General features: G+C 58.4%; 6 protein-coding genes across 6 annotated transcripts; 2 read left to right on the top strand and 4 right to left on the bottom strand.

Moving 5' to 3' along the window:
* Window positions 1-17: 17 nt before the first annotated feature.
* Window positions 18-1,201, bottom strand: VDAG_07068 (DNA-directed RNA polymerase II subunit RPB3; the record flags this gene model as incomplete). Its single annotated transcript, XM_009655973.1, has 3 exons — window positions 18-417; window positions 503-1,068; window positions 1,139-1,201. 3 exons carry the CDS (start codon window positions 1,199-1,201, stop codon window positions 18-20), a joined length of 1,029 nt encoding a protein of 342 aa, XP_009654268.1.
* Window positions 1,202-1,788: 587 nt separating this feature from the next.
* Window positions 1,789-2,505, bottom strand: VDAG_07067 (uncharacterized protein; the record flags this gene model as incomplete). Its single annotated transcript, XM_009655972.1, has 2 exons — window positions 1,789-1,973; window positions 2,028-2,505. 2 exons carry the CDS (start codon window positions 2,503-2,505, stop codon window positions 1,789-1,791), a joined length of 663 nt encoding a protein of 220 aa, XP_009654267.1.
* A 505-nt stretch (window positions 2,506-3,010) lies between these two features.
* VDAG_07066 (uncharacterized protein) lies at window positions 3,011-3,843 on the top strand (the record flags this gene model as incomplete). Its single annotated transcript, XM_009655971.1, has 2 exons — window positions 3,011-3,218; window positions 3,302-3,843. 2 exons carry the CDS (start codon window positions 3,011-3,013, stop codon window positions 3,841-3,843), a joined length of 750 nt encoding a protein of 249 aa, XP_009654266.1.
* A 268-nt stretch (window positions 3,844-4,111) lies between these two features.
* On the bottom strand, window positions 4,112-6,511 carry VDAG_07065 (uncharacterized protein; the record flags this gene model as incomplete). Its single annotated transcript, XM_009655970.1, has 1 exon — window positions 4,112-6,511. The coding sequence occupies one exon, from the start codon at window positions 6,509-6,511 to the stop codon at window positions 4,112-4,114; it is 2,400 nt and encodes a 799-aa protein (XP_009654265.1).
* Window positions 6,512-9,749: 3,238 nt separating this feature from the next.
* Window positions 9,750-10,569, top strand: VDAG_07064 (grpE; the record flags this gene model as incomplete). The annotated part of the gene is made up of 2 exons (XM_009655969.1): window positions 9,750-10,046; window positions 10,123-10,569. The coding sequence occupies 2 exons, from the start codon at window positions 9,750-9,752 to the stop codon at window positions 10,567-10,569; spliced, it is 744 nt and encodes a 247-aa protein (XP_009654264.1).
* Window positions 10,570-11,095: 526 nt separating this feature from the next.
* VDAG_07063 (uncharacterized protein) lies at window positions 11,096-11,596 on the bottom strand (the record flags this gene model as incomplete). The annotated part of the gene is made up of 1 exon (XM_009655968.1): window positions 11,096-11,596. One exon carries the CDS (start codon window positions 11,594-11,596, stop codon window positions 11,240-11,242), a length of 357 nt encoding a protein of 118 aa, XP_009654263.1. The 3' UTR covers window positions 11,096-11,239.
* Between the last annotated feature and the right edge of the window lie 82 nt (window positions 11,597-11,678).

Genomic DNA, 11,678 nt, shown 5'->3' with positions numbered 1-11,678 from the left:
CCTCTGTCTCTCCCTCCTCAGTTCCAGCCGCCCGACTGGCCCGACGCGCCGTAGGGCGTCGCGTTGTTGTACGGCGTCGTCGCCGAGCCGCCGCCCCACGCCGTCTGGTTGCCGCCGTTGTAGGGCGTCGTGTAGCCCTGGTCGTTCCAGCCCTGCCCGTCCATGTTCATGTCCGGGCTCCGCGGGCCGTCAAAGTCGCCGCCGTCCATGCCGCCGCCCTCGGCCTCGCCCGTCAGCGTGTGCAGCATGAGGGCCAGCTTCTCCTGCATGATCTTGATGCCCTCCTGGATGATCTGGTCCGGGTCGAGACTGCCGACCGTCTCGACGTCAAAGTAGAAGCGGCCGGGCTTGGCGTCAAAGTCAAACGGCTCGCCCTCTTGGGGCGGGTCCTCCTGGTCGGCGTTTCTGCTCTTGGGCCTGGAGGGGGAGAGCGGTCAGCATGTGAGCGCCTGGTAATCTCTTCGGGGAAGTGGAAAAGGGGAGGGGGGGGAGGGAGTCTCACCATTCTGTCGCAGCGTCCGTCTCGTACCACAGGTCAATGTGGTGCAGCTTGTTGTGGGGGTCGTACTCGAAGCCGACGGCAGACGTGGGCATCCATTTCGCGTGCTCCTTGGCGATGCCCTTTTTCGCGATGCACGTCACCTTGAGCTCCTGGCCCCTTCGCAGCTTGGCGATGAGCGAGCCGAGGCCATCGGGGTCGGTGATGACGGGGTTGCCGACCGTGTTGTTCTGGCGGAAGCTGTCGACGACGAGGTCGCTGGCGTAGACCTTCATGATATCGTCCGACGTGCAGCGGGCGTGCAGGGTCAGCTTGACGCTGCAGTTGTCGCAGTACTGCTCGCAGTCACAGTCACGCGAGTAGTGCAGGCTCGCGGCCTCCTTGGAGTGCAGGGGGATGAGGCCGAGTCGGTGTGCGATGAACTCGTCGGCGAGGACGGATGTGTTGGCCTCAATCTCGACGAGATCAATGGCGACAATGGGGACTTCGGCTTGGATGACGCGACGGAGCGAGTTGGCGAACGAGAGGTGGCAGTTGGACAGGTTGAAAACGACGCGGTCGGCCTCGGTCTGGTGCGCAACTGAATCAGTACGAGAGCAGCAATGCAGCGCGCGGACAGGGCTGCCGAGGGAAACCTACGTTGGAGATCTTGACAGAGGGACCGCCGACCTCGTTGTCAAGCAGCATGGGTTCGTAGTCCATCTTTGCCTGCTCCTGCCGGTCGCGCGTGAATGAGTGACGGTGTCTGCCGGAGGCGAGATCGCGAGGCTGAAGAGGTGGAGAGGGAACGTCAGCAATTCGATGAGTTTTGCATTCGGGTGAAGCGCCGTCCTCGCCTGTCGCCTTTGTCGATTGTTGCGGGACGGTTGTGGTGTTGAGGTTGGACCTCGACGAGGGACCATTATTTTCGTGATTAGATAAGCTGCTGCTGGGCAGCTGCTTTCACTCCATGCACCTTGTTTGGTAGGTATATTGCCTGAACAAACCACCTCCCCGACACGCTTTCGACTCCCATGCCCATCAACATCAGTCTTGCTACAGCCCATCATGAAGCCATTCGACGCAGCTCGCTCTTTCATCAATTCGATCTGGTTCTCTGAGGCGACGCATTCAAACGGCGGATGACCCCGTTTCCCAACATCGTTCGGTTTACAAGCTCAGACAGTCGCCGTCGATCTGGACCCTCTGTGCACTCCTCTATCGCGGTTTCTCTCTTCTCGGATCCTGGATCGACACATTTGGAAAGACAGTGTCCTTTTCAAGCAGCGACTTCATCGCGATTCTTATTTTCATCTTCTTCTGACACAGCCCGCTGTCTTTTCAGGCACGGTGCTGAGCCTGTTGGGCCATTTCACCAACTCTGCGTGTATAGTCCTTAGTCGTGGCTCGATCGCTGCGTCGAAATCCCGACGACCATGTTCACCTCGTACCTCAGACAGCCTAAGCCTGAGGTCCAGTTGAATGGTCTTGAGGTCTATGGTATTTGTTAGGGTTGTGCAGCAAGACGTCTCGTGGAGGGTTGTCTGACCTCTCAGGGCCTCTTCGTCCGTTTCCATGCATACCTTGTCCGTCTCGATCAAAGATTGAACTTGAGCGGCAATCTCGACACAGACTCCCGCTGAACCCGTCGTTGGTGTTTTGCTCCACACCTTCAGTTTCTTCTTGTGAGGTCCGAATATTTCAAGCATTTCGCGCACCGAGTCGCCCATGTTCTTGAGCATTTCGGACGCGGCGTCATTGTCGGATACTTGCGAACCCTGTGATAAGCGTGATCGATTTGACTCGCAGGATGGGGGTCGTCGTTCAAGCCGGTGTGAATCCTCATCGGGAACGAGGTTGTGAGTATTGCTTTGTGCCCTGCCATCCCTCGAGCCTGAAGCCTCCCCCTTCGAGGAACATCTTTTCCAAGCTTTGGAAATGAGGGCCGTCCGCCCTCGCTTTTCGCTCTGGGTGCCCCCCGACCGCCATTTCTCAGACCCTTCACGTCCACGTGAGGACCGGGTCATGCTGGCAGAGGGATTGTGGCAGCAACAGGCGAAGGAAAGCGTGTCGATAGCAGGTTGGGCGAGCGCCAAAAGTCGGGAAAGAATCTGGAGAACGCGAAAGGTTTGGTTTCTGCCCGCAGGCTGCAGCGAACGACGAACATGATTAACTCTTTACTACACAATTAACCCCCCTCCGCGAGGCTCTCTCTCATGCCGGTACCACTCCAACGGCCAGCCTTATCTGACAAGCCGCCCAGAAGGAGGTGGGCAGGCAACGAGCTAGATCCGCAATGAATGGGTACACAAACGGTCTCGTCAGCTGAGCCGCCCATCTTGCGCCAACCAGCAGCGAACAAGTCTGATGCATGGATGTATTTCCATTCGACGACTCCTCCCTAAAGGTTGCATGCTGCAATGCAGCCGTTTCGGAACACTGCCACAACGCAAATCGTTAAGACTGCCTCATCCCACCGGACACGAAAACACCCTGCACATCCGAAGCCTCTCCCCCGCACAGCCTGGCACGATGACGGATCCGGAGAGTCTGAAGAGATACGTCGACAGTTCACTCCGTGAAGAAGAGGACTTTCATTTCCTCCGATTCGAATATCTCCAACGCCTCAACTTGACCAACTTCTACATCACGCTCGCCCACCAGAAGAGCAGGCTGAAGAAAGAAGGGTTGCGCTCCGAGGAAGACGGCGCGAAACTCCAAAAGCTCCTCCGGGACTATGGTGCGCTCTGCTCTGACGTCCCCCAGACACTCTTCTTCTGACGGCGCGAACAAGAAAATGCTGACGAATGGGTGAATACGCAGCAACTGCGATCCGTGACTACCGCTACCTCCACTCGAGCAAGGCCGTGCCCGTGACCAAGAGCGGCGAGCGAAAGGCCCTACTCGAGGCCTCCTTGCGGTTCGAGGACGGGTTTCCCCACTCTTTCGCCAGCCATTACCACTTCTTCGAGGACGAGACGGCACAGATCGACCCCCTGCGCCGGTCTCTCATGGCCTCTCTGCCCAAGGTCCTGACCTTCTCGAGTGAGGAAAAGGGCCGGCGCGCACGGGAGTATCATGACGGGGACCCTCCGCATCAGGTCTCGACGTTCGTCGACCGTCTGGCCCGGTTCCTCATCGCGCTGACGGGCGGCGGCTTCCTCATCGGACCCATGATCATCATGGCGCTGGGACCCTCAATGGCCAAGAGTCTCATCACCGTGTCCGTTGCGCTGGTGCTGTTCTCGCTGGTCCTCTCCTTTGGTATTCGGGTTTCCAACATCGAGACGCTCGTCGCGACGGCGACGTACGCTGCCGTCCTGGTGGTCTTCGTCGGCACGAGCTCCGCAGATGGCGGCAGCTGAGTCTATGTTAGGGGTATGGATTTGATAGTCTGTTTCTTACGTATCAATGACAACTTGAAATCTCTACAGATTGACTGTTCATCCTGTTACTTCGTCCTTGACTAGGCCCAGCAACACACTTTTCACTAAACATCAGATCACATATTTGCGGAACACTTTTGATTGAACATTATTGATATTAGTTTGCCGCAACGCCATGCCGCCAAGTATACTAATCTACGAAAAAGGTTTGTACACATTGAATGTAGAAAAGAAAGGGAAAAATATTTTAAGCACCGCCAACAGTCTGGCCCAGGTTCAGGGTGACGGGCGATCCGTTGAGAGTGACCCACTGGATGGGCGGCTCGCTGCCGACCTGGTCGGCCTTGACGGCGCCGGAGCTGGTAACGGTGCCGGCAGGGATGGTGACGGGCACGGGCACGCGGCACGAGTTGCCCTTGGCCGAGACGGTGACGGACGAGATGGTCGTGCCGTTGCTGTAGCTGTACGAGAGCTTGGGCTCGCACTGATCGAGGGCCATCCTGTCGGAGAAGCTCTTGCCGATGTCGTCGTGCTTCAGCGACGTGATGGGCCAGTTGGTCAGACGGCCCATCTCCTGTGTGATCGTCTCGACCCAGGACATGATCAGCGACATCTTGCCCGTCTGCGAGCCGACCGTGATGGACGGCATGTCGATCTGGCGCATGTTGGCCTGGTGGAACATGTAAGGGTCCGCGTGCAGACCGAGAAGGTGACGGGTGTTCTCAGCACGTGCGTTATCGAGCAGGCTATTAAAGTCGCCCTTGCCAGCCGACGTCTCGATCCACTCGCGGGTCGTGCACTCTGCCGTGTCACAGTTGAAGTAGATGGTCGTCGCGTACCGCGGGATAATAAGAAGACCGTCGTAGCCATTATCGGCCACGTTGGAGATGAGAGGCCAGTACTCATTCTTGGCACGGAGAGGAGGGCGGGTGTTGTCGCCGACAACGTTGGTGATACCGTTGGTCATCCAGGCGCGAATAGCATCACCGTTATGCATACCCGTAATCGCGGGAGGGACCAGGCCCTTGGGCGAGAACTTGGTCGCCTTATCGATACCCATCTGCGTCATCCAAGCCTGGTTGAACTGAATCTCGCGCTCAGTATCCTTATAGGTAGCGTTATTGAGGCCCATGTGGGTGAAGGTATGGGACAGGTGGGCGAAGGCGTTGAGGTTGGACGAGTCAAGGAACCAGCTAGCAAACTCGTCACGCTGAGCGCAGGTCTTGGACCATCCGTACTCGGTGAACTCGGTGCCCCAGATATCCTGACCAGTGCCCAAGGGCTTCTGGAATTCCAGAGGAGTGTCAATCTGCTCGGGGTAGTCAACGGCGTAGTTGGGGTTGCAAACGCCGTCCTGTGGCCTGTTGTCCGCAGTGGCCGAGATGATATCGCCGTTGCCGTTGTGCGCAAGCTCGAGCCAAAACTCAGAACCAGCAGCCAGGCGGCTGTTGATATCACGCTGCCAGGCGATGTGGGCGTCCAGGTCTCCTGTGCGGATCTTGAAGACAGTGCCGGCAGGGTAGTAGAGATCGGTCTCGAGCTGCAAGTCATCGACCTGCGCAGAGAGATGGACCTTGCGCTTGCCGAGGAACAGGCCACGCGTCATCCAGTGAATGTGAGAGTGCTGGAGGTAGTTGGACGTAGCAGACCACTCGGGAGCCCAGCTGGTGAACCAGACGAATTGCTCACGGCCATCAAAGTTGTTGATGACGGCAGCAGCGCCCTCAACGACGCCAGGACCGCCAGCAAACTTGGCAACCTGCTTGGTGGTCTTGGTGTCGGTGATGGTGGCAGGGTAGTGGTACAACCCCTGGCTGCTGACGCCGGCGTTGACCTTCAGGTTGGCAGTGGGGAAGTCAGAGACGTCAGTGAAGCTGATGAGCTGCTCGACGCCGACACCACAGCAGCCCTCGCCGGCTGCGGCACCGAAGAGGGGGCCGGGATACTCGTTGATGCGGACCATGCGGACGCCAAAGGCGAGCTGGTACTTGTGAATAGCATCCCACTGCTCAGTGGTCACAGCAGAGCGCCATCCGTCCGTGTACTCGTACGCAATGGCATCGACAATTATGATGGCACCAAAGTTGCCCTTGGAGCCGGAGAACAGCTCGGGCAGAGGAGCACCGGCCTGGGGAATGGCCAGGCCCTGGAAGGGGATACCATAGCCCTTGAGGCCGGCGCTACCGGCGGCGATGCCGGTATCGTCACGGGCCAGGATGAGAACGGTGCTGTCACAGCTAGAGGCGCTGGGCAGAGCAGTGCCAGCGGTGCCACTCGAGGTGGTGGTGCCGGTGCCGGTGCTGGTGGCGGTGGCAGCGGCCGTGGTGGTGACGACGGTCGCAGGGACCGAAGTGGAAGTGGTAGTGCGGACGCCGATAGGGGATGTGGTCGTGGTGACGGCAGGGACCACGGGTCTCGTGGATGTGGTCGTGGCAGCAGCAGGCCTCGAAGTCGTGGTGGTCGTAGTGGGCTTGCAGATCTTGAAGATCTTGCAGTTGACGGTATCAATGATGTTAGTGATAACGACGCTGATCTGCCTCGACTCGAGCTCGTTGCCACAGTCGCCGGTGACGAGGCAGTGAGGCGCTGGTGCCGGAGAGGTAGCCGCCAGGCCCACCAAGGCCGCGAGGACAAAGCTGGAGCGCATGGTGTTTTTTGAGGGGCTCTTGATCCTCGAAGGATCGAAAGGCTCAAGCTTCAAGCGAGTAAGTGAACGAATAGACTTGAAACAGTCAACGAAAGTAAAGGAAGACTTGAAGAAGTCAACCAGGAAACGAATGATACCGCAAGAGGCCGATGAGAGACAAGGGAGCAGAAGGCCGGGATAGCAGACAAGATGATGAGACTTATATACCAAACCACGGCCAGCTGTCGATCGAGTCTGGGGAAGCCCAACAAGGCACAGCAGGTCTGTTTCCCAGGTCCGGCTGACTTCAGAAACAACGGACAAAGAAAGGAGCGTGCGTCCACGTTGCCGTGGTCCGCGATGGCCCACGCTGGACCCCCTTCGTGGATGAGATTTTGGGGGTCTAAACATAGGGTGGTGTGCCGAGCTAGAGACGGCTTGATGTTGTACCCGGTATGCAGGTACAGGCCAAGGCTCGGGCCCAGGAGCTGCTCAGGCGGCAAAATTCTACGAAGGCGGGCCATGGTGGGTGGGCATGGGGATGCCAGGGATTCCGGGTGACGACTTGCAGGCCGGTGGTGCGAGGTTTCCCTTCGCTAGGGGATCCTTTTCCCTCGAGCTCGCCACGATAGACGTGATGTTAGCGTCCAAGCTATACCGATCTGGACGCACATGGGCACCGGTGCTGCCCACACAGACCCCCCCCCCCCCTGAATTCCATACAGGCGAGAGGCGCCACGACGGACGACGCTGGTGCTTGGCAGGCCTTGGCAGCGGTCGCGATTCCTGGGTCCAGGGTTTCCAGCCAAGCCCAAGTCGAGTGCAGTCAGGAACAAATATCGAGACGGCTTGCGGTGGCCCTACGTTGGCGCGGAAAGGTGGGATCAGATGAGCACATCAATGCCATTCCTGGCCAAGTGCCGTCTGATGCGTCGATGCGGTCGATGCGGTCGGACCCAAGGGGAGGGGCCAGGGCTCAGCGATTACCAGAAACGGCGAGTCTCACGCAAAGGGTAGCCCTGGGGTGGGTAGAACCGTCGTTTGGTCTAGCGGCCGGATCGCCACGCTGAGAGATCCATCCATTGTTGCGATGTTTCTGTCAGGGACCCAGTCGACCGGGGCTTTGTCTGGCCATCAAGTGCCATGTTGTTTTGGAAGTTCGCAGCGGGTTTGACTCCCATGTGGATTGAAGCTCCCATACGATTTTGGGGGGAAAGCGTTGGTCAGACAGACGGGCGAGACCCTCGTGGCGTGTCGTTCCAGTGCCACAAGCTTTGATCCCCAGTCTGGCCATCACCAGTCTGCCCATCATCAGTCAGTCAGTCAGTCAGAAGACTTCAGACGAAAGAGGCGCAGACAGACAAGAGAGGGATCGAGCACCGGGGATGACCCTGTCGATGGGCTGAGATGGCGAACGAGAAGAAAAAAAAAATCCGAATTCCTGGGGGGTCCGTTCAGCGTCGAGGTGGGTTGTGTGGTGACGATGCGTGCGTCTGATGTTGTTTGGCCTCTGGTTGTTCATTCGCCATTGAAGAGGAAGCAGCTCCAAGCGTCAGGCAGGCGGAGCCCGCAGCCTGAAACAAAATTGGCGATTGGTGGGTGGGTGGTGGGTGGTTCGCTTCTGATGCAGGTCGATCGGGTTTTTCTCCGATGGTCCCTCCTCCTGAGTCAGCAGAGGCGTCTGCTTGGACGTTTGGACGTTGGGCGTTGGGCGCTGGGCGTTGGGCGTTGGACGTTGGAACGTTGGGGTGAAGAAGGTGCCGTCGAAGCCACTGAAGCCGCTGTGGTTCCTCCACCGTTTACCACCTTCAGCGGACGCCAGGTACTGAAAAGAAGCAAATACGAGTCAACCCACCTTCTCCCCCCCTCCTGGCCCCTGGCTCCTGATCGAATACCTCCTTAGATCCTAGCCTGCATGGTGTGCCTTGCATCTACTGTGAGGTACCAACCTACTTTAAAGCTACCGTGCAAATCTGCGTGCCATGGTGCGTGGGCCGGGACGATCACACCGGGCGGCCTCGAAGGTTTGTTTGGGTGCATGCCGGGTGCTTGGTGAGCTTGTTGAGCTGTGTTGGCGAGCCGCTTGGTGGTGCGCGCAGCTTTTGGCGGTGGCTTCTTGGCAGTTTGGTGTTCTTGGCTCAGCGGAAACCGGTGAGCCTATGAGTGAGTAGATGCACACGCAAAGACACAGCATCGCTTCCTCGAGGGAGACTAAATTGGAAAGGGGGCCAAAAGAAAGGAGGCCCCGGCGGCAGCTCCCCAAGCTACCGTACCTTAGCCTTATGTGCCTTAGCGACCTACTGTGCCTTACTGTAGGACCTGAGGGGTGGGCCCCCCGAACCTCGTCCCCTATGCCGGCATCCGACCGCCCGATTCCGTGCTCCGCTTGGTCTCTGGTGTACATATACTACTACATGGTAGCTCATGCTATGCTTTTCCTTGGTGTATAAATTATTGGCAGCGCAACTTCATTTCGCCTTCTTGGCAATTCTTGGCCCTGCAATGCTTCGCTGTCAAGTTGTCTTCACTTCCTTTTCGGCCGTGAAATGGTTGTTCAGCACCGCCTACCGCCCGCCAAAGCTGTTGGACGCCTTCCTCTTGGCTTCTCGTGCGAACATGTTCTGTGGTACAAACAAGTGGCCCTTGCCATTCGAGCCGTGTTCCCCACAAGATGTCGCAGGCCCAGCTCAGCTGCACGGTGATCATTGACATTGGAGAAGGAAAGCAAAGACATGCCAGTGAAGCGAATCAAGACGTCATCTACCCATGATTTGTCACATTTGAGCTCACGGCCCGGGCAGTTGAAGAAGCCCTCGTGTAAGACTGGCCGTCCGGGACTCTCTCGACACATATTATCCACCCTTTGTCATTGGCCATTCGTCCTCCGGCTGCCATTGGTCACAAATGCTATGTATGGCCAGAAGCCCAGCACGGCCCGCGTCGGCTTCTTCTTCAACGCTGCTGTCCGACTCGGCACAAGGCTAGCAGCCGGCATCAGTCGGCAGCCAGCGGCCAGCGGCCAGCTGCACCAGCTGGCGGCCGGCAAAGACAGCAGACAGCAGCTAGCAGCACCAGCAGAGCTTGGCTCTGACCCTGCGCCTTCTCCCGTCAGCCGGTGACATCTGGACCCGATAAAATTTCAATTCCGCCTTCGCAACACCACGCATCATCACCAACCCCAACCTCACGCGACCACGAACACGACATTGTCATCTCTAACTTCCTTCCCCTAATATCACCATCCCCTTCCACATTCACCATGCTCCGCAAGGTCATCACCTCTGGCGCCCGCGCCACCCGCTCGGCCGCTCGTGCCCCCGCCGCGTCCCAGGCTCTCCTCCGCCCCCAGTTCCAGCAGACCCAGACCTTCGCCCCAGCCTTCAGGTTACGCGCCGCCCAGCCCGCCGTGTTGCGATGGTACAGCTCCGAGCCCGACTCCAAGGATGATGCCAGGGCCAAGGAGGGTGATGCCGCTGCCCCCGAGAGCGCCAACCCCGAGCTCGACGCCCTGAAGAAGCAGCTCGAGGCCAAGGAGAAGGAGGCCCTCGACTGGAAGGTGAGCATCATATTCAAAGCATACCTGGCCCCTCCCATGACAGCATGACGTCTAACAAACATCTCCACCCTTCCAGGACAAGTGCCTTCGCTCGGTCGCCGACTTCCGCAACCTCCAGGACCGCACCTCCCGCGAGATGAAGTCGGCCCGCGACTTTGCCATCCAAAAGTTCGCCAAGGACCTCATCGACTCGATCGACAACCTCGACCGCGCCCTCGGCATGGTGCCCGAGTCCAAGCTGTCGCCCGCCGCCGACGCCTCCGAGGCCGCCAAGGACCTCGCCAACCTGCACGAGGGCCTGCGCATGACCGAGACGGTCCTCATGAACACGCTCGAGAAGCACGGCCTCGAGCGCTTCAGCCCCGAGGGCGACAAGTTCAACCCCAACGAGCACGAGGCCACCTTCATGACGCCCCAGCCCGGCAAGGAGGACAACACCGTCTTCCACGTCCAGTCCAAGGGGTTCAAGCTCAACGGCCGCGTGCTGCGCGCTGCCAAGGTCGGCGTTGTCAAGAACAAATAAATGGCCAACCCGTTTGCCGCTTTTGGAGATGCTTGATGCGTCTCTGCTGGCTGCGCGACAGAGAGAGAATCGAATAAGAGAGATGAGGGGCGACGCTGCTTGAGGCGGGTCGCCCGTGTATTACTACTGAAACCAACAACAACTACAACACAACCGACTTTGACATGGAATGCGCCGTCGGGCTTTCCATGTCAATGTGTACAATGCTCCCCTCATGACGGAAGAAGAAAGATCAGTGGAAGACGAAGACGGACGGAAGACGCCATGTTCAATGTCTAGTCAACTGGACAGGCCAGGAAAATGTATCTACATAAACTGCATGTGACATCGCAAATAGGCATGGTCGGCGATGTATCAAGTATAGGACGGTGGAGAGTCGTCACGTCACGTCACTGGCGCGCAGCAAGCCCACGGGCAGTCAAGCGTTATACAAAATAATACTACATACTTGGACAGTCGCATCTGTTTCCCTGCTTGAGGAGTTGCTGTCCGCCATTTTGAAACCGCAAGAGGGTATCATCAGAGTGGTGAAAGGAGACCAAACAGAAAAAAGAGAAGCAGCCAGAAGACAAGCAAAGAAAGGAAAAGTCCAAACGCCTCATGTTGCCCAAATTTCCATCCCCTCCATTCGTCGTCGCGCGCAAGGGCAGCAAAACAAAAAGAAAAGGCATCACTCCTCGGCCTCAGCGTCACGCACCAACCGCTCCCAAACCTCCTCTCCAACCTCGGCCCTCACGGCCTCAATGTCCTTCAGACCAGCCCTCTGGAGCTCCTTGTCGATGCCCTGCTGCGCATCCCGGATATCTCGCTCAAGCCGGTCATGAACGGCCCGCGTCTCCCCGAGCGTCTGGCGCCTCAGCTTGAGCTGGTACTTGACATCCTTCAAATGGCCACTCACCTGCCGCAGGATGCGCCTGTTCTGCCTCGCAAGCCTCGAGCTGGCCGCGGCCTCCCGCGCGGCGAGAATGGCGTCGACGCCAGCGCGCACGCTGCGCAGCTGCACGCGCGAGGACGCGAGCTGGGACATGAAGACGGCGCCGCGCCGCCAAGACAGGACACGACGTGCGGGACAAGAGGGCCGACAATTCACGAGATGGTCCGATAGGACT

Source organism: Verticillium dahliae, genomic scaffold, assembly GCF_000150675.1.
Source record: "Verticillium dahliae VdLs.17 supercont1.15 genomic scaffold, whole genome shotgun sequence".
NCBI lineage: Eukaryota > Fungi > Ascomycota > Sordariomycetes > Glomerellales > Plectosphaerellaceae > Verticillium > Verticillium dahliae.
Note: the sequence above shows the minus strand (reverse complement) of the source record. Positions and strands in the feature narration are given on the sequence as shown.